Source organism: Pyrus communis, chromosome 4 (genome assembly GCF_041283825.1).
Source record: "Pyrus communis isolate YQ-2024b chromosome 4, ASM4128382v1, whole genome shotgun sequence".
In the NCBI taxonomy this organism is placed as follows: Eukaryota; Viridiplantae; Streptophyta; class Magnoliopsida; order Rosales; family Rosaceae; genus Pyrus; species Pyrus communis.
The window spans coordinates 8,754,115-8,777,142 of record NC_142568.1 but is presented as its reverse complement, the minus strand read 5'-3'; the positions used below and the strand labels follow the sequence as shown (position 1 = coordinate 8,777,142).

General features: G+C 36.8%; 1 protein-coding gene across 1 annotated transcript; it reads left to right on the top strand.

Moving 5' to 3' along the window:
* The first annotated feature begins 2,496 nt into the window (after nt 1-2,496).
* Nucleotides 2,497-3,430, top strand: LOC137721807 (uncharacterized). Its single transcript, XM_088692450.1, has one exon. The coding sequence runs from the start codon at nt 2,533-2,535 to the stop codon at nt 3,301-3,303; it is 771 nt and encodes a 256-aa protein (XP_088548576.1). The 5' UTR covers nt 2,497-2,532; the 3' UTR covers nt 3,304-3,430.
* Nucleotides 3,431-23,028: the final 19,598 nt, after the last annotated feature.

The following is a 23,028-nucleotide window of genomic DNA, read 5'->3' as shown; positions in this document are numbered from 1 at the left end:
TCATTTTTTTTCATACAAAAAAAAAACAAAATTGTTCAAAACCAAACATAAACTTCTACCGAAAAATTGGCATAACCTCCTAAAAATTAAAAACTTCCCATAACCTCCAAACTTTGATATACATCCATATCCAACCAAAATTTTGCAAAAACCAACTAACTATAATAATCAACATTTATGTTATTACGCAATTAAACTTTGCAACAACAAAAATTGTAAAATTCATACAAATTGGGTGCACTATCGAATGCCCAGTCATCTGGAGAAACAATATGAGCAACAGCGAAATCAGATGAAATTACCAAACCGACATATACAAAATTATAATTTTAGTCATTTTAATTAGGTAGAAAATCATACAGCGTGGATATGAGATTTTAACTTGGAATCCCCGTGAACCCTTGTGCAAAGCCCTTCTTCTCTCCTAGTCCCCCATTATTAATTTCTACCATATTTGGCCATGAAAAGTATTCTTAGGTGACGAAGTTTTTAGCTTTTTTGTTTTTTTTTTTTTTTCCTGCTATGGACATCTGACTTGACAAAGTACATATTTGGCCGCAAAAAGTATTCTAGGTGATGAAATTTGCTTCATCACCTAAAAATTTGTCGCATAAGTAGTTTTTTGTACTAGGGCCCCGTGATTGATCGGGAGAAACAGCGGGAGTGAGAAAGATGGATTGTTATCCATTGGCTCAAGTCAGGCTTCCAATGTAGTAAACATTGTTTCACTGGGTGGGTGGTGGAGTCGTGGAAACTGCAACTCTGAAAGAGAGATTAATTTGAAAAATAGTCTCAGGTCTTATAACAACACTGATGCACTTGGATAGCCTCGGTGGGTTTTACATCCAGGGTCTACTGGCTTGTTTCGGTTCACAAGACCTCCATAATTAACCAAATTCACATCACAATTTACTAGTCTATACTTGGGATATCAATGCCATTGCTTCATCGACAAGGTAATCTACTGTGTGGCAAGCATATATACGGATTGGATTGGAATCCTGCTTCTTGCTTTAGTGTAGCTTAGATTCATAATATCAATGGTTATCAAAGGAAAAAAAGGCTTAAATGTCAAAATGATCCATGTGTTATAGCCATATGACCAATTTAGTCTTCGTGTTTTCGATTTGGCTAATTTAGTCCTCGTGGTTCTATGTTAGCTAATTAGGACATTTCATTCAATCTCTGTTAAAAATTCATAAGAAAAATTATAAGAGATATAATTACCTTTTATCTTTACAGAAAAATGAAAATCAATGAGAAATAACACATATAAGAGATAAAACTTCCAATCTAAAAAACGATTAAAGTTGTGACATAGAAAAGAGAGGGGGTAACGTTAGGGAAGAGGTCGGGGAGTTGGGAGGAGAATAATTTTTCTTTTAATTTTTAATTTTATTTCGTTTTTAAATATTTTAAATCAAATAAATAATTTTATAAATAAGTTTATAATAATTTATAATTTTCGTTTACAAAAATTAGATGGAAATGTCCTTAGTTGGCTAATGAAGATAAACACAAGGACCAAATTGGCCAAATTGAGAACACAAGGACTAAATTGACCCAATGACTAAAACATATGGATCATTTTAACATTCCAAAGATCTCATTCTACAGTTCTTACAAGTGTATTTTTTTCTTTTAATTATAGAAAGTTTGGAGTGCCAAATGAGATATTTGGAGTGCTAATAACAATTCCCTTTCAAAACTTAAAAACAAAATAGTTATCAAACGACAGCTTACATTTTGGTTAATTTTTTGGATATGAGGAAATTATAAACCAAGCACACATTATTTTCTTGAAGAAAATATGGTGGTAGATATTCAAGTAAATCTGGGATATGCTCAAGATCGTTCATACGATCTGCCATCATATTTTCTTCAAGAAAATTATGTGAATTTAATTTTCTATCATCACTTTATCTATTGGTTTGAAGATTGGATACTCCGAGAAAAATTACATTTTAGTAGACCACGCGCTGTATCCCTAACGTTTTTCTTGAAATTTTTATTGGTCTGATAAACTGGAAGATCACATGTTGACATCGTGAAATGTACCCAAAATAAACAATTGCTCCTTCTGTAGCGCAAACCCTATGTTAGCTGGCTCTATCCTTCTATCGTCTAGATGCGAACTGTATCTTTCCCTAACCCGCCACCAAGAGTAAAAATGGAGGATGGACCAGAATGCAAAAGCAACTAAAATAAATAAAACAAGAGATAAACTCAAAAATAAACTCAGTACTCAGTGAAAGTATTTCTGAAATCAAGCACATGCAATATTCACGGATTGCACTTCTGCAGTCACGGATTGTTTATTGAAGTTTGCACAGGACCAACAATCCAAAGTCTTCAATTTATTTTCATACCTATCTTGTAGTTTTTTCACAACTTATTGCTCCACGTTTAAATATAGTAATATGTGCATATATTATCTTATGTGTCATAGAAATCGTGAGTCACGGGTCATGGATTCACCTATAAATAACCCATTAAAACCCAAGCAGCACTTAACCTAGCAAAGCTCGTATTATGAGTTCCAAGGTCATTGCCATGTTCTTCATTTTCTTGATTTGCATGGTAATTGCATTGCCTCCAATTCAAGCTTGTACACCTTGTACTCAACCACATCCATCAAAACCACACCCTCCACATCATCCATCACATCCACCACAATCACCTTACCACCATCCCAAAAACCCTCCACACCAGCACCCACACCCAAACCCACCAACCACAAAACATCCACCACAACGTAAACCCCACCCACCAGTAGTTATATCCCCACCCGTAATAACGCCTCCAGTTACTCACCCTCCTGTGACAATCCCACCCCCTTCCTCTCACTACCCACCTTACACTGGCAGCCCTCCTGGTGGCGGCGGCGGTGGAGGAGGTGGTGGAGGAGGAGGTGGCGGTGGTGGTGGTGGTGGAGGTGGAGGTGGTGGTGGTTGTAGAGGTTGCCCAGGGGGCGGAGGAAGTAGCCCGGGTGGGGGAGGAAGTGTTCCAGGGTTTAACCCTCCGCCGGCCACATCACCAGCTACATGTCCTATAGATGCGCTGAAGCTGGGGCTTTGTGTGGATGTCCTTGGTGGTTTGGTGCATATTGGGTTGGGGAACCCGGTTGAGAATGCTTGCTGTCCAGTGCTTGGAGGGTTACTTGAGCTTGAAGCCGCGATTTGCCTTTGCACTACTATAAGGCTTAAGCTGCTTAACCTAAACATATTTATTCCTCTGGCTCTTCAAGCTTTAATTACTTGTGGAAAGACTCCTCCTCCTGGTTTTGTATGCCCTCCTCTCTAATAAGTTCATTTGTACTTTGTTGTTAACGCGGGGTTAATATTTCAAGCGAGCTAGGTTAATTATAATATGAGTTGGTTTGTTGACTGCAGCTAATAGTATGGATATTACTGTGTTCATGTGACCTGAATTTTTGGTTTTGACAGAACTTTTTTTGTGCTATTAAACTTACTAACTTTCAAATAGCATCAAATTAAGTTTACAAAAAAACAAAAAAAAACAATAGTATCAAATCAACGTTGAGAGCCGCGCAAGTTGAAGGATGGAAGTCCTGTATTTTTAAACGATTTTGAATCTCTCCAAAACCGACTGTAAGTTGGTTATTGATTTTAGATTGGGTGAATAACGTTGTCTTATGGAAAGAGAAATGATTATTATTTTTTTCTTGAAAGAAATTATAGTTTTCTTTTGTGTAGGGTTCAGCCAGTATTCTTTTGTGTGCACTACAAAAAAACAAAAAGCCAATAAAGCTTCATTCGTCGCTTCAAATTTTAGGCAATGGAAATTTGCCGAGAAAGAAGAGTTGGGCAAAACCTGTCGCCTAAAACTTTAAATGACAAACACACAAATTTTAGTTCACCCTATGAGCGAATGTGTGTTGACTGAATTGACCAGACGGAGTCCACTTGCTCGACGAATGATATCTCGTCGGCTAGCACAAAACTAAATAATGTAATGAGCTTGATCCAGCAACCAAATTGTTGGGTAAACTCTCTAAGAAACCAAATTAAATTTTTTTTTTTTTTTTGCACAACAAAAGGCTATTGAGTTGGCATTTCAAAAATAAAAAAAATAAAAAAACTGTTTATATCAAATCATTTATTTAATTCTAATTAAAAAAAATATTTATAATTAAAATAAAAAAGTAATATTTACAACCAAAATAAAATTGTTCGTGCAATTATATTATAAAAACTAAAAAAAATAAAAAATGTAGACTACTGAGGTGGTTGTTGGGGTAGCTGCAAAAGCTTGGCCAGGGGCTCGGGGATTCTGATGCCAGAAGCTGATAAGGAGTAGGCTATGAATACATGCGCACTAACTCCCATTCGTTTGCAACGGCTTGTGCCAAGTGCGCTGCTTCTTCTTGTAGGCGCTCACTTTCTTCCTTTGGCATGCTAACTCCATCTCGGACTCCCAAGTTCCCGAACTTGACCTGCTCTTAGGCTGGGAATTTCCTTGCATTTGCGTTGCCCAACTCCATCCATTAACAGCTAAAGAGGCACCTCTGATCAAGTGTCAATTCCTCCATAGGCACGTTCGGTTGCTGCTAGGAGAGGTTGGTGAGGTACTCATCCTTCTTCTTAATCATAGAAGCCTAAAAAAAAAAAACAAACAAGGAAAACCAATTAAGATTATCGATCATATTGTAAACCTTATTTTTTGTAATGAAATTTACAATTAAAACATAGAAATGAATACTTACATAAAATTCCGTTCTCGACCTTGTTGCCACAATTGCCATATGTCTATCCCCAAACCTTCACCTTCAGAAAATGCTCCTCAGCCAACCACCATTCAGATAGAGGTCGAGAACAAGAGTGGTGAATGTATAGCTTCTTATCCCAGTTACCTTTATTTACTGCCGATTTTTTCTTTCCATTAAAAATATTAATCATACTTAACTAAAAAATATATGCCACTTAGTACTATAGTTTAGTGGTATTTCTCTTCACTTGTATGTGAGAGGTCTTAGGTTCGATTTTCGCCAAAGATGAGTTAGAACCACATTATTGCTAGCCTATTATGAGGCTATGCTCATCCCCCACCCCTTTAGTGTAGATAATATCGTTTTGTTCAATATATATATATATATATATATATATATATATATTAAACTAAACTTTAAAATATCAATAAATTTTAATTACTAGACCCTCTCTACAAATTCCTATGACGAATTTGTAGGAGCTGCCTCAGGTGACGTATAACTTTGGTAGTACTTGTGTAGCTTGTACTTCCACTCCTTGTACTGAATGCTCCACACCCAGTCTATGTAAGCGATACAAGCTTGTATCAATCGTCCCACTCGAAGTTGGCTTGAAATTTCCCAAAAAACCATATAGATTAGTTTAAAATCACGTATAATAAGTAAAGGATTTTTTTTTTTTTTAATAAATTAAGAAAGTTATGTACACTTACCGAAAGATGTCGGCTCATTTCAGCATGAACTGGGGGGCTGTGCATCTTCCAGGAATCGGTGATCATGGAACATTTCATGCGGTTAATGGCACCAATATCGTAAGTCAACAAACTATTGACTTTGGCACTTGCTCGGCGATGCCTGGGAAGGTACAACTAGAATCCGCTTATGTGTGACCCTAGTGATTCGGTTGCTCGCCAACCCCCTACTAATTTTTGGAGTTTTTTAGTCCTCGGGTATGTGAGGAGGTTTCCATCCTCCCATCTCCTCCACGACCGCTGAATCGATCTCTACGATGTCCTAAGAAGGGTGGGATGGGGTAGGGGCTGCCACAGGCTGGTGGCGACTATGGAGCCGCATGGCCAATCAAATGACCTGGGTAAATAAAGTAGATGTACTCAAACCGGTGACTGACTTGGAAGTGGCTACTTGGTCTCGCTGGCTGCTAGAGTGGCACTAGGGGCAGACCGCTCAATTTGAGCAGAGGTGAAGGTAGAACAGCAACCATTCGTGAGGCGCAAAGATATCTGTGAAAAAAAAAACACATGATTAACAAAATTTTGCTAAAATTTCAAATAATTCTTAACATTTACTGAAATTCCAAATAACGTCCGAAATTTCCTAAATTTTAAAATGCCACATAATTTCTAATGTGCGTCAAAAGTTTCACTTATTTCTAAAATTTCCTAAAACTTCAAACAATTTAAATAGGGAGTTGTTATTGGCACTCCAAAAATCTCATTCTACACTCCAAACTTTCTATATTTGAAAAACAATATGCACTTGTGAGGAGTGTAGAATGAGATTTTTGGAGTGCCAATAACACTTCCTTTTAAATAATTCCATAACATTTCAAATAATTTCTAAACTTTCTAAACTTTCTAAACAATTTCTAAAATTTCACATATTTCTAAATTTCAAATAAATTTTAAAATTTCCTAAAATTTCTAAAACTTTAAATAATTTCTAATGTGTTTCAAAAGTTCCACACATTTCTAAAATTTTAAATAATTTTAGAAATTACCTAAAATTTCAAACAATTTCTTAGAAACTACATAACATAACATAATAGTAATCATATTAAAATTGCTGGTTTTAAAACTACTTAGTTGGGTCATTAAATCAAATAGTACTAGCCCCTATTTTTGGCAAATTCAATCACTACCATGTTTGTCAAGTACTTCATCTGGAAGAACACCATTTGCTGGTTCGGGAACCCCCTACATAATACTGACAGATAATGGGTTACAGTTTGTCGGGTCTGATGTCAGTGATTGGAAAAAAGAGCTGGGGATCTGCTATCTTATCTCCACTCCAAGTTACCCACAAGGCAACAAGCAAGTACAGGCTTCAAGCAAAGCCATTCTGCAATGTCTGAAGAAAACGCTTAAGAAGAAAAACAAATGGCCCGAAGAATTATCTGGAGTTCTTTGGGCATATCACACGACAATCCGGAATGCCATAGAGGAAACACCATTCTCCATAACTTACGAAACAAAGGTTATCATCCCAGTCCAAGTCACAACCATGCCAAATTTGCATATTGAAGAACATACAACTTTAAAAAATGCAGGAGTCCAAAAGACTGATTTCGATGCTACAGAATGACAGAGATTTGCCCAAGTCTAGCTAGCAGGTTATTAGAAGCAGATCTGATCATATTACAACAAATGCGTCAAACCCAAAAGCTTGCAAGTCAGGGAGTTAGTGTTGAGAGAAGTTTTTGAGAATACCAAAATTCCAAGAAAAGGCAAACTTGGGGCAAAATGGGAAAGATCGTATAGGATCGCCAAAGTAGGGGCAAATGAACCTATCATTTGGAATACATGGATGGAACCCCGATCACCAAAAAATGGAACATCGCCAAACTCAGTAAGTATTATCCATAAGTGCCCAATCTGAACTACACACGGTTTGATTACCTTCCTGGCATATGTAGGCAATCCACTTAGGGCTCACTTGCAACGGCTCCGTCTGCGTTAGACAAGTCCATAGAGAACTCATCTCCTAATGCCTCACCATAGGCTTATTGTCAAAAGTGATATGTGATGCAATTTTTTACACTATATTATCTTTTTCTTAAAGCTACACCAGTGATTTGATTCTTTGTCTTAGAGATATATAGGCAATCCTTTTCGGATTCAATCACACCCCCTATCAATGAATCCTGTTTTGGTCATGAATAAAGAAGCTTTATTTGTCTTAATTTCAACAACTGTTCTTTCTTTTAATTTTTTTTGGTAATGTAGGTAATACCTTACTCATCTCACACAAAGGTATACACTTTGAAAACTTCGCACGAATGCAAGTCTAAAAATTAAAGCAACACTTGCAAAGAAGTCTCTCTTAGTGTGGTTTATCTTGAACAGTTAACAACTTGGGAGATTCAAGCTATAATAAGGCGCAATTATGATTGGTAGGCTATGGGCAATGGCACACATCGCCCTAACTCGAAAATTCAGTGCACTATTCGGCCTTTGAAAAGTTTATACAACTAGCAAAGTTATGGTTTATAACATTCCAACTCAGGCTCTACACCATTCGAGGGAATAGTCGAAAAGGTGATTCGGAAATCATCCGAAGGTGGTTTTGAACTCCAACCCTAAAGTACGACTGCTTCTATCCTATACCAACATACTAAGTCAAGTATGTTCTACAAATCGTATGTTAGCAAGTCCAAAGTGGGCATCCAAACTAGGAAATCCCTAAGAGTAATTTTATTCCAACGGAGCTCCGATACGCAGAAAAGCATTGGCTAAGCAAGCCAAGGTGGTTCGATAAAAAATGCTAAAGTCTAATGCATAAGGTCCGACAAAATGATTTAACAAGTGTTTCTAATCCACATGCAGATGACTAAGTTTCCAAAGAACTTTCATTTAAGCTTCCTAGAAAAGGACACGCAATCCAATCTAGGAAGAAAAACCTTTTCTGGGCTACATTGCAAGTATTGAAATATTTTCCCTAAGAGCTGGTGCAAGGTGTAAAGTTGTTATTAATTTACTCCTTACAAGTTATTTCCAATATAAGCTTAGACTTCTTCAATTCGATAAATGTGTAAGCGCGAAGTAGAGGATTCTTCATGGGTTTAATGTTTAGTTCCTCGTATCGAAGTAAGGTGATGCTCCGACTATCGCGATGAACTCCTTATGGATGATAAGTTTGGGAGGTAATGTTTTTCTGCATCAACATTATCAAGAGGGGCTTTTAAGCTTTGTCTCGGGCCCGCAAACTTATTCGCATCTTGCTCCATTGCTTATTTATTTATTGAAGTTCGTTTACTTTGGAAAATGGTTATATCCATCTTTTCACAAACATGAAGGCAAGTAAAGTAATCATACAAGCACATGTTCATTATCAAATTCCCAAAAAAAAGGACTAGATAAGTACAACGGTTTGGAGGAGACAAGCCCTCACCCTTGGCAAAAGAAAGATTTTGTAGATTGTACAACATACTTAGCCAAGAACATCAATTCAGAAGGAGTTTTTGTCCCTGGATTGAATGTGCCTATCTTGCTGCGTTCCAAGCACAACACTACATTTAGGGCGAGTATTTTCATGAAGATTTGCCAATGTCGTCATCCACAAGCAAAGGAAGAAGAAGAAAGCAATGTCGAAAAGCCCCTAAGAAAACCTCAACCTCTTGATGAGATTGGACTAAGATATAAATGTTGTATCGAAAGTGCTATGAAGGGATGAATGTTATGGAATAAATCGCAAGACGCGAGGGGTACTAGGATGAGCAATTTGGGTGTTACTTAGGGATGTCAATGGTTTAGTTGGGGGATGGAAATGCTATATCCATCCCCATAATCACGAAAATTAACCCTATCCTTAATCGCAAATTAACCATTGGTGATTATCCATAACCATACTCAATGGGTAATAGAGTCCCCATCGGTTAACGGTTATATCCATCTTCGTCGAAACAAAAAATATATTCGTTCAATTGACACATTATAATATAATATATACTAATTTCGTCATTATAATATAATAGATATATTGGTGATGTTGGCTTATGTTTGATCTTTCTCACAAAATGCAACTTTTTTAATTTTCAAGGTAGTATTGTAGTATATATTCTACAATACTACATTTATTATATATAAATTATATTTTATATCTACTATGTATTATTCAGATCAGGTTTGGGCGTGAATATGGATCGGGGATCCCTATAACCATATCCAACCATAACTAGATAATATTTTCGGTTTTTTCCCATATCCACAATATAACCGAATTGATTTGCCATCCCTAGTGTTACTTAGCTTTGTTTGGCAGAAATTAGCAAGGACAAGGGAGGTTTTTGGTTTGAAGATTTTGAACATTGAAATATTAGAGAGAGAATTGGGTATGGAAGAGAGATTTGGTTAGAGCACAAAAGTTCCATGATGTAGAGATGAAAACGGTTATGAGGTTCTCAAAGAAAAAGCTACTTTTAAAAGAACAAATCACTAAAAGATCTCACCGTTGAAAACGACAAGTCATTTGCTTAGAGATCACCGTGTGCGATGGTAAAAACAATCATTAAAATGCGAGCATGCATGCAAAAATGGAGGCGTGTGTCATCATTAGGTTTGATTTTGCGCAATCTTAGAGGATGCATGACGAAAATCGAAGCGACTCAACTACGCCACTTCAATGACAAGAGTTAGAACAACGTACAAGAAAATAAAGACTAAATGGTACGTATACCAACTTACTCCAAAATGCATTGTCTTTGGATAACAATCCATCATCAAAGGGAATAGGTTGCCTCTCAATTGGATAGTTAGTGGCAATTGTGGGACCATGATTTTCTAGGGTCGAAGTATGGCTAATCCGAATACAGTTACCTTAAAAGTTTGGTCATGGACTCACTAGCTTCGAACGGAGCTGTATCAGATAGAACAACAGTGCCACCATCACTTTGTTCTGTGGTAATAGGCAAAGTCCTTGCGACTTTGCCAGATGACCATGCTTGTTATGTAAGACACGTGATCTGATCCGGATATGGACTCAATCATATTCTATAAGTCTTAGAGTTCCTTCAATCTAGGGATTGGCATGCGCATCAAGTAATCACAAGTCCTAAGAGAGTGCAATATGTACTTTTGGATATCATTTAGGGTTCTCCCAACTTAGAATGATGATTCTATCCTAAAAAGGTCTTTCTCCCACAATATAAATATACTTATCTAGGGTTCACCTATGGTAACACAATCTAAACACTTCAATTCTCTAGCCCACTACTTGAGTCTCAAATCATTCACTAACTTGATCGTCAGAGAGCCTTTGGCCGACATACTCCCCCTAGTCATAGTCACAGTTGTTTACTATTTTGAAGGTTGCTTGAGTTTGTGCACAACCACTACTCCCCGACGGTGTGCGAATTTGGTTCCAACATCTTTGATATCTAAAATGTATAAGGTGAGATATTTTGAGGACTTTGATTTCATGCATGCTACTGAGGGTGCTGCACCTTTCTATACATGGTGCTCCAGTTTGTGGGGAAGGGAATTATTGAAAGGTGTATAGTGGCATGTTGGGGATAGACGGCTGGTTTATGTGTATGGTGATCTTTGGGTCCTTTATGCACCAAATTTCTTTGGGGATGGATGGTTAGTCAAAACCTTATCTCCTATTGTATTTTAAAGTAAATGAACTTCTTACGAACAATGGCTTCTAAAATGTTGCAAAAATTTATGAGGCCTTTGATTTTGAGGAGGCGGAAGCTGCTGGAAATGTACCCTCAAGCTAATCATATGATGATACTTTATGGACATTTCATAGTTAAACTAATCTAGTTTAATATAAAGGGCAAAGATTATTGTTTAAAGCCGTGTAATAGAAATGTTATATGCTTAAACGATAAGTCCAAGGAATATGTAATTGGGAGAATGTGATCTAAAGAAGTTAGATTCATGAGACCATTCTCTTTTGAATACATATCCTAAACGTTCCTGATCATAGGATTGCCAATTGGGCATTTACAGTCATTTAAGATTAGTACATGCTATGTCTTCTCTTAGAGAGAGTGACTAGTCTCGAGTCATTGGTGTGACTAACGCCAAGACTAGCATATAGGTGCTCAATAGAGAATGAGTCCACTGAACGCGATCAACAAGGAGTTGTAATACTCATGTCACATGAAAACTCATGGTTGGGGTAATGCAAAGTAGTCATTTGACATAAAGTATCATAGTTGTCTTATGGTTAGGTCCTTGATCTTTGACTATGTCAAAGTCACTCCATCAAAAGGTGTCCACGACATAGTTAGGGTTAAGCCACTTAGCCATGGAGACAAGTGAATGCACAACAAGGGAACTCTAACCTTCAAACCGTTTGAGGGAGAATACTCTATGGTATGATTAAGAATCTCTGGCCAGAGTATGAATGAGATTTAGGAATTCGTTCCAAATCACATTCAAGGTAATCATATAAGTAAGAGAATCACATTGGATAGTAGATATGAATAAACTATCAAATCAAACAATGTGGACAAGAGTATTGTATTCGAGAAAGACCGTATTGCATTGTAATCCCAAACTTTATAGGTTCTCCACCTCTTATGATTAGCTTGGGTAACCATGACATACTACTAGGTGTCACTCATGGTTTGTGGAAGCCCTAAAGGTGTATAATCACTAAAGGGAGAATTGAAAAGTAAGTTTCAATTCACAATCGATTTGAAGAGTTCTAATCACCCACTACCTCGCTAAAAGGAACCTAATTGATCGTACACCGTGTAAGGTAGAAAGTGAAGAAACAACGGAGATGAGTAAGGATAATTAAATGGTTTAATTATTTATAGCTAGGATAAATTGATTTGTTAATTAATCAAACAAATAAGTTCGTGTTAGACCTCCGGTTAGTTTTGGGCCTCAAGGCCTAATGGGCTTCGAATGTCAAGTTCATAACTCAAGTTTTATGACAACTTGAAAGCACAAAGGACATGAAAGCCCAATGAACCTACAATGCTGGCCATAGAGAGTGTGAGGGAGCATTGGTTTTAATTTCAACTATGCCACTCAATGTAAGTGGCTATAGAAAGGAAATTATAACCCATTCCCTCACAAAAAAGGGTTTTGTTGACAGAAAAAAAAATAAACACAAAAGCTCTCTCTTCTATTAAGAGGTCGGCCACCCTATGAAGAATGGACTAGCATCCATTTCTTCCTAGGTCACTCATCTCTTCCTCAATGCTCTCCTTGGTGTTGGAACTTAGAGGTTCCTTTTCTTGGGAACTTGGAGAATCGATTCCTTCATCCATATCCAAGAAGTCATGGAGCCAAGAAGCAAAGTTCCTCCATCCACATCCATGGAGCCAAAGAGGAAGGAGACTAAGGAAAGAAGGCCCTCACATGGGTAAATATCCTTTGCTAAGCAAAGAGGTGCTTCAAAGGTATAAAAGTTTCTCAACTCTTTTCTTTAAGATTTGAGTTGAGTCTTGGTTCACCACAACTACTAGGCCTTGAATTTCATGGGTAAAGTTTTGTTTTAGAGTGCATACAAGCATGATTCCACCTTTAATTGTTAATTGCGTGCATAGATGTTGCTCAAATGAACTTGTTTTTACAAATTTTTCCTTTAGAAGCAATTTTATCCATCCCCCTACGGGGTGACTGTCTAGATAGAAGAATTTGGATGTTAATGCAGAAGATTTTACCAAAGAGGGAAACACTTATGTCTAGAAGGGTGGTGGAAAACTTGGCATGATTTTGGTGTAATGGAATAGTGGAATTGATAATGCAGGCAGTCAAGGGATTGCCCCATGAGTCAAAAATTGTTGCTCTCTATGGGTTTGTTGAGTTCGGTTGTGTCTAGTTCAGTGAACAATGTGTTGGAGTGGTTGATTAATGCATGGGAGATTCTACTAAAACCAAAACAATAGGTTTTCATCATTTATTTGTGGTTACTCTGGAATGCATAAGAAAAAAAAATTGTTTTGAGAATGAGGTTCCTAAGATTAAAGCTTTAAAAAGGTTGGCAAACAACTATGTGGATGATATCCATCGTACTTGTATTGTTTCCCATAGGGGTCCATCTTTGTCACCTGAGAATAATAAGGTTTAGTCTCTTCGAGATGAAGGTTACTTTAAGCTTAATGTAGATGGTGATGTTGGAGTTTCGAATGGCACACATGGTATAAAGGTGATGATTCGTAACGAGGAGGAAAGTCTTGTGGGGGCAATTGCTATGCCAGCCCCTCCCTCGTCTCTGTTCTTGCTATTGAATTATATGTCATTGGGAAATGATTGGTGTTTGCTATTGACTTGGGTTTCGTCTTACTGATAGTCGAAATTAATTCTTTGAATGCAGTTCAAATTGTTCAGAGTGATGGAAATTGTTTGGCAACAAACAGGGTCTTTGTGGATGGGATTCGAGATTTAATCGAAGCGCATCAAATTATGGTTTCCTATGTACCAAGGGAATCTAACTCCATGGCGCATAGATTAGCCTATTACAGCTTACAATGTCATGAGCCCTCATTTTGGGTTAAGTCTAAGCCACCATGGCTTTTAAAAAGTATCGTGGCTGAGTCCGAGGAAGGGGTTTGTTTATAGTGCGTATGTAGAAACTTCTTTTTCCTTGGCCAAGGTTTTTACCACTGGGTTTACTTAGTTAAGGTTTTTTTTTCAAACACCTGTCCAATTTACATACGACTGATGTAATTGTTACGATGTTGAGTTTTGAATGAAATCATCCATACATACAAAGACATTGTCTTCATTTTGAATATTTATGGTACAATTTTTAAGAGTACACATCTAAATCCAGAACATCTTAACTACTTTACAATATTAACGAGGCTAAATTGTCACGTGTTAGAATAACTCAAAACAATATGTATTCTGATTTACTCCAAAAGGCATGGTCTTTAGATAACTATCCATTCTCAAGTGATCATGGACTTAACAACTCTGATCTTATCAAGCTGCATAAATAGATCAGTGATGCAATCATTATCTAGTTTTGGATAAGTGAGCGAAGTTCGTCAACTTCGTTGAGATTAACCATTCTTGTTCACAAAGTACGAAAACCTAATCAGGTATGGAATTATCAAGATTTCTATATTCTTGGAGATTCCTATAATCCAAGGCTTTGTTGTGGACCATAAATAATCCCACTCTTAAGAGGATAATATCTACTCCTAGATATCCTCTGGGATTCTCCCGATTTTATATGAATTATATATCCTAAAAAGGCTATCTCTTGACTAGTATAAATACATTTCCCTTGGGTTCATCTGGTAATGCAATTATCGCATACTTATTCTCCTGCCTACTATTTGAATCTTAAACTGCTTATTAACTTGACTGTCTGAAAGCCTTTGGTCGACACCTCACCGGTGGTTCACAAATTTGGATCTAACACCAAGAGTGCAAAAATTTGGTTCTAACACCAGAGGTGACTCCTGGTACAATAGGCGCTCTAGGTTAGAAGATTTAGGCAGAGTTGCCTACGTACTGTGGCTGGCCTTCTACCAAACCCTGCATATGTTCAGTAGATCCTGATGATGGCATACAACAACTTCCCCTAAGTCTTCATTGCGCACCTTAACCATCGAAGGGTCGCAAAGCGAGTCATAGTTGGTGGCAAAGGTAGAAAGGACATTGGAAGAACCCATTTAAAATTTGAAGAGTTTAGGAAAGGAAATCAAAAGTGGGAATTTCAAGCAAAAAGAAGAAAAGACTGTAATTTTACAAGAAAAAGTTAAAGGCTTGAACAAGATTGTCATGCCTCAAGATTTGTAAATCCAACGGGCCATAATAAGTACAGAAAAAAAATTCCTCATTTTTCTCACACACGTAACTAATAAATCCCCATCATTGCTATATTTATGGCACAACTCTCAAGATCGCACACCTGAATCCGAAACGCCTCAACTACTTTGCAGTGAAAATGAGGTTGGATTGCCACGTGTCAGAAGAATTTTGAACGTATTCCGATTTACTTTGAAAGGCATGGTCTTTGGATAACTATTCGTCCTCGAGCAGAACAGCCTTTTCACATACATAGTTAGAGGCAATTATTGAACCACAATTTTTCAAAGCCAGAGTACGATGGATCGCAATACGTATACCACAGAAGTCCAGTTATATGGACTCAACAACTCTAGACCTATCAAGTAGCACAAATAAACCAGTGATGCCACAATCATCATGTGTTTTGGAAAAGTAGGTGAAGTCCACCGACTTCAATAAGATTAACCATTTTTGTCCCACAAGATACAAAAAATTGAGATAAGATAAGTTTCCTATATTCTTAGATATTCCTACAATCCATGGATATAATATCTACTCCTAGATATCCTATTGAATGCAATATCTGTCGAAAATGTGTCCACTGCCTTGCTAAAAGGAACCTAATGGATCATACACCGTGCAAGGTAGAGATTGAAGAAACAATGGAGATGAGTAAGGATAATTAAATGGTTTAATTATTTATGGCTAGGATTAATTAATATGTTAATTAATCAAACGAATAAGTTCGTTTTAGACCTTGGGTTAATTTTGGACCTCAAGGGGCATGAAAGCCCAATGAACCCACATGGCTGGCCACACAGTATGTGAGTGAGCATTGGTTTTAATTTCAACTATGCCACTCAATGTAAGTGGCTATAGAAAGGAATTGATAACCCATTCCCTCACAAAAAAGGTTTTCTTGATAGAAAAGAAAATAAACGCAAAAACTTTCTCTTCTCTTAAGAGGTCGGCCACCCTAGGAAGAATGGACTAGCATCCATTTCTTCCTAGGTCACTCATCTCTTCCTCAATGCTCTCTTTGGTGTGAAAACTTAGAGGTTCCCTTTCTTGGAAACTTGGAGAATCCATTCCTTCATCCATATCCAAGAAGTCATGGAGCCAAGAAGCAAAGTTCCTCCATCCACATCCATGGAGCCAAAGAGGAAGGAGACTAAGGAAAGAAGGCCCTCACATGGGTGAATATCATTTGCTAAGCAAAGAGGTGCTTCAAAGGTATAAAAGTTTCTCAACTCTTTTCTTTAAGATTTGAGTTGAGTCTTGATTCATCACAACTACTAGGCCTTGAATTTCATGGGTAAAGTTTTTGTCTTTGAGTGCATACAAGCATGATTCCACCTTTAATTGTTAATTGCATGCATAGTTGCTGCTCAAATGAACTTGTTTTCACAAATTTTTCCTTTAGTATCCACTTTTTATAATCTGTGGATACAATTGTTTATGCCATCTTCGTCAGATTAGTAATGTTTTTACACACATTTATCGGGGGAGTAATGAAGTTGTTGATGTGCGAACTTCTTTTGGCATGGCTGGTAGTGTTGTATTCCTTTCAAATGCAAATATAAGGATAGTATAATGGCACAAGTAAGGGTGTCGAACCACAAGGACTGATTAGACCTCTACAAATTATTAGCTTTATGTGAACCCTAACTAAACAATGAAAATGAAAACTGAATTTAGATTTTTCAATTGAAAGTTTAAATAGCTTAAAAATGCAAGAAAGATAAAGATAAATGCTAGGTTGATTCAGAAATAATGGGAATAGAACTAGGGATACAAATTTCACCAGTACAAGTCAATTCCATGAAAATTAAGTCAAAACGCATTCAACTCTCCAATTTGCAACTAGGGTTCATTTTACTTATTTATGATCATCCATTTGATGTGTGGTTGTGATCAAAGACTCCTAATCTGCAACCTAGTTATGATGTTCAACTTAGATTACCAAATAAGAATCCATTAAGAACAAGAAAACTTCATAGAACCAAAGAAATCACATGGCAGGATGTATGCATAGCAATTTCTTTATTCATTCACATGATCAAATAATTCATAAGCAGCCCTAATGGTGATCAAACATTAAGATTAACAAACAAATTAAACTATAAAATCAGTGAATGAAATAAGAACACAGATTGGTGGATCGAATATTTTAACTTAATAACCAAGAATAATTTTGCAAGGCTACATCAAAATCCCCAACTATGAACTTAATTACACAACATGATTACATAATAGTTAAATATCAAGAACAACATGAGTGAAATTAAAGTTAATAAAAAAAAAACCCCTTGAAGCAATTCTGAAGTTGAACTTCTCCAAGAACAGCGCGGCTACGTGGTTTCTTCGGTGGTAGCGGATGGTGAAGGGAAATAGGGTTTTGTTTCTGGAAGAAAGGCCAAAGAAAGAGAAGAGAGAGAGCTCTGGGCGACCCCAAGGGGGGCTTATGTAAAAGTGATCTGAAACCCTAGTATTTATAGGCTAAATGGGGCTGTAGCTGATTGCAAGGTGATCCCAACCATCAAGCCAAAGTTTTGAACGTTTTTACTTATTTGGCTCCTCCAAATCAGGCTAGTGATAGGAGCATATTTAGGCGACTTACTTAGCTTGTTTTCGTGCATCTATGTTGTTAATTCATAGTTGTTTTAGTAGTTTAAGCCATTTTCGTGTGTTTTTAGGTTCATATGGCTAAGGAAGCAAAAAGATGCATTTTGGAGCATTTTGGAGCAAAATTGGGCTTGGAATGGATATCATATGCTTGGAGCCAAAGTGTTGGACGAATTTGAAAGCCTTGTATGCACTTTGGACATAAAACAAAGGGCCTAGCCCAATCAAACAATCCTTTGAGCCATGCAAAACCTCTAGCCCAATCAACAACCCTTAGCCACATGCATTCACATGCATCACAACCCCAAAACCATCAAGAAACACCCATTGCCGTGCCTTGCACTCCCCCTTTTATTTTCAGCCATTCCACTTCATCATTACACCACCTTCTCCATCTTTATTCCACATGCATTCATCATAATTCACCCTAGCTACCACCATTCACACACACATGCACTTACTCTTTCATCATTGCACCACCATTCACACACACATGCACTTACTCTTTCATCATTGCACCACCAATTCAACACATGCATTTCCACCTTCCTACTTCATCATTTCAGCCACATATTCACCCACATGCACTTTAATCATTCAACACATGCATTCACACACCAACAACAACTCAATGCCGTGCACTTCCCTTGCCTTTCCACCAACAACCTAGCTTTTTTTCCATCATTATTTCATCCACATGCACTCTCAATCATAACAACCACATTCACTCTTAAACAATCACCCACATATTCTCCCATTCCCCCTATAAAAACCCATGCATTCATACACAAAAATCACATCTCATTTTCATACACAAGACACCACAAACACATCCAATCTTCCCCTTTGCCGCAAACTCCCATTCCATTTCTACACAATCTCTTCTCGGCTTCATTCCATTCCATACACTCTCCCATTCGCAGAAACCATTCAACCTTAGCCGCTCCACCTTCATTTACAACACACTTGGAGCACCAACACCGAAGGCAACTCTTAAGGGATTTCAACATCAGTTTTGCTTCAAGGGTTCTTTCTCCTTAATTCTATGTTCATTCATGTTGTATATTTTTATATCAAACATTCTGTAAACATGAAGTGTAACTAATTTCTTTCTAGGGATTCGATGTAGCCTTGCAAGATTGCCATGTAGTTATTTCAGAATGCTCAGTTGATCCATCTATTTCTTGTTTCATTCTCTGATTTAATTGTGACTTTGTGTGTTGATTTTAATGTTTGATCACCATTTGATTTAACCACAGGTTGTTTAGCCAAGAGTAAAGCACACATCATGCATACTCTTGGTGGATATGTGAATGAATGAAGGAAATGCTTTGCAAACAACCTGCCGAGTGTTTCCTTTGGTTTTATGAAAGTTTCCTGTGCGTGTCATGTTCTTGATTAGGGACCAAAGTTGCACATCACACTTAGGTTCATGATTAGGAACATTTGATCAAGTCCACACATCATATGGTTGATCATATCTAAGTGAAACAAACCCAAGAAATAGGTAGATGGATGAGTATAATCTGATTTAACAAGCATGGACTTGGCTTAGCAATGGTGAAACCGAATCCCTAGCTTCATCTCCATCTGTGCTATCTCATTTTATTAGTTGTTGATTCATTTATTTGTGTCTACTTCATTTTCTTGTGCTTTCAAGTTACAACAACAAATCTGCCTAAGTTGATTAGTTTTATTTCTCTTATAGAATTCTTGCAAAACAAGTGATTATATAGGTCCAATTAGTCCCTGTGGATTCGACACCCTTACTTGTGCCATTATACTAAACCTATTTTAGCACTAGGAAGGAATATCTCAATCAGCTAGATATACCAATTCCTTTCCCATTCTGCTCCTGGTCTTCTAACAAGTCAGATTTATCTTGGATTCTTTATTTGGGCTTCAAAACAGGCCACTAAACTTCTTTCCATGTTTTAATAAGGGTCAACCCCAAAAATGGCATGTTTTCACTTCTTTTGCCTTCAAATTGATCCTAAAGTACATGTAACTGCACACTAACACAAAATAGAGTAAAATGCAACCAGTTTAACTCAAAAACTTCACAAAGAGATTAGAAAAGGATGGTATAAATGCATGAATTATATGAGTTATCAGGTACTGCTTATTATTGGTTGTCCACTGTTCCAGATTTTGCAGCTGCCACCCATGCTTGTGCCTTGAGTTTCGTCTTGTTTTCCATTTCTGTTGATTTTTTTTTGTTCTCTTAGTGAGTTTTGGTTGCATCCCCATGCTTGTATTATTTTATTTTCACTTTTCTTTATGTAATAAATTCAAAGATAGGGGACGGTGGAGTTGTTCTATCAGGGAAATAACCCTTTCTAATTGCTCTGAGCGTAAAGGAAGTAGCCTACATATACATGTTGTTGACGGCTAATCCTGGCGTCTTCGCTCTTTCTCCACATATTGTGTAGTTTAGAGAATAAGGTTTCTAGTATTGTAGTCTGACGACCAAGCCTTATACGTTGTTCGATTCGCCTTATCATCCTTTAAAAAAAAAGAAAAAAAGGTTAATAGAAAAAAGGCAACAAGTTAGCTAGTCTCAAAGAGAACGAATTCCATTCGTCCCTTGACCCAACGATCTCTTTTTTTTGTTATTCCCTTCTTATTTCCTTCTATATTTTCAACATTATATACCTAAACAATCATATCATATATTTCCCCTTTTATCTCTATCTTATTTTTTGGATTATCAAGACTCACTCTATGCAGAAGCTAGAAATATTTGGTTCTTTCTTTCTGCACTGTGCGGGTTTAGAGAGTAAGGTTTCTACTATTGTAGTCCAACGACCAAGCCTTATGCGTAGCTCGACTTGCCTAATCCATTATCATCCTTATTTTAAAAAAAAAAAAAAAATATTGAGTTATCACACTTGTAAACAAAATGTTTGCTCAAGACCATTGGCCATACGTGTATGTGGATCCAACGAAGAAATCTGATCATTTCTCTGTTTATTATAATTGAAAAATTAAATGTGCCAATATTTGTTCACGGATTGAATTGGTGGTTAGGAGGGACGATCTAATTAATTAACTAATTTGAGGATCAAGCCAATAATAAGGAACCTTCCTATCTGCAGTTCAAATCGAGAGGCTGTCGTCATCAAGAAGATATGTGTATATTGGCCTTAAGGAAACAGAACAAGAAATTTTTTGTCATAGAGTAGGAAGTTAACCGGATTACATCTGACTGGCTTTACTACTTTTATTGGCATTAGTAATAACGAAAAGGTTACGTTCATGCATATATGGCCTAAAATAATATTTTCAGAAAAGTATTGCATGTAATGCTAAATCACGTGGTATGTTGGCGTGTCATAGCATATTGGCTTAGTTTGTTTGTTTGTTTTTTTTTTTTTTTTTTTTTCTTTAAGTAAAATTAGTGATGATTGTTCAAGTGTTATAATTTATATGTGAATATCTAACACTATGTCACCATATTTGTCAACTTAAATATTAATTTCTTAAAAAGAAAAAATGATCATTGAGTCTTGGTTGTGCTTTTAACCCTTTATGTTTTTCAATTGTGGGACTTCATCGATGTAGGTCCAAAGTTGCATTACTTCTACATAACACAAAAGGAAAAGTATACAGGAGTTTGGGATGACTACCATGAGTCCATGACCCTTTTCTTGCTAAAAGTCAGATACCTAGATATGGTTGGAATCAAACGTGTACAAATGATCTCAAAATTCCTTTTCTTCCATTCCAAGCCAGGATCAGTCACGGGTTGAACATTGGAAATAATAGGTTTCTAAGTTGCGGATCACACTTTGCGGACTTTAGGTGCAGACCAAATATGGTCCATTTAATAAAATCTGAATGGGCGAAAGCAAATCAATCAAGCAAGCTTAGGGTGGAATCAGGTCATTCACCCGTCCTTAGATAAAAAGTTGTACCTGGCAACAGTTTTTAATTTTTTTTTTTTTTTTTTTCAACTTAAACTCTCCCTCTCCCTAACAATAGTTACCAATTATTTGTGGTCTTCTTCACCCAAAAGTCTCCCTCTCCCGTGAATGATCTCCAAAAATTTGCCGTTGATTTCTTTCTCGTTCGAAACCCAGTCAAAGTTCTGCAGTGCTTGTTGTCTTTTAAATAAACATTCTTTTTTTTTTTTTTTTTCAACAAGCAATATTACCTACACTATGGGGAGAGGGTGGCTTAGCCTCACAATGAGCTGACAATAATGTGATTCAAATTCACTTTTGGCAAAAATCGAACCTAAGACCTCTCAATTACAAGTGAAGAAGAATATCACTAGACCGTAGTACTAAGTGGCTTTAAATAAACATTCTAAAAAAATTATATTTTTTTTCTATTTTTTTCCTTTGTGGCATCCACATCAACAAAAATGTGGACTCCGTGCTTCTCACATCATCACTTAATGATTGCATTAACAAATTGACAAACTGATCTATGATATTGTATGCACAAGTTTGTGTATGACATTGCAATATTTTAAAGATGATTTATGAGATTGCAATTGCAACCAAACTTGAGAGTGCAAAATATAATTTACCTTTATTTTTATTTACCCAAAAAAAAATTATTACTAGTTTTTTGTTTTCTTTTCTTTTCCTGGTGTCCATACCTTGATGTGGGATCCAGTCCACCAAAGCCCTGCTAGGGTACTCTTGGTTACAAAAATTTTCTCTCGCACATTGTCTTTTATAAATGAGCGGTTGACCAATGAGATTTGTTTCAAACTCAACCTTTTCTTTTTGTGTTTTGATGCCAAGGAGAGCATGATATATCACTCCTCTAGTTTAATCTTTGGTCCTCTTTCAATAAAACGGAGACTGAATGCCATAAATCTAACACATAGACTACAAAGTTCAGTTAATTTTACTTGGGCAACTAGCCAATATATTGTTCATGAGATTTTCCAGACATTCATAAAATAAAATGGAGACCTAATGCCACTAGATGGTCGTCATTGGACTTCTTTCAGGCATTTAGGATTGGCCTGTGGCATTTTTACAACTATCAGGCTTCAAGATGTAGTTGAACTTGTACATGAGATCTTTGGCCCTAACACCTACATACATCAAAGTAGGGAAAAGAGAATCGAACTCCAAACCTCAAGTACAAAGATAATTGGTTTTCGACCAACGAACTATAAGATCCATGTGTAATTAAGCACTTAATTAATGAAATACACCGCCAAATTAGACATACAAAATTAACAAATTAAGGCAACTGGTAGCGAAG

Excerpts from the sequence above, each read along its gene's own strand:
- LOC137721807 (XM_088692450.1), top strand. The coding sequence starts at position 2,533 with ATGAGTTCCAAGGTCATTGCCATGTTCTTCATTTTCTTGATTTGCATG.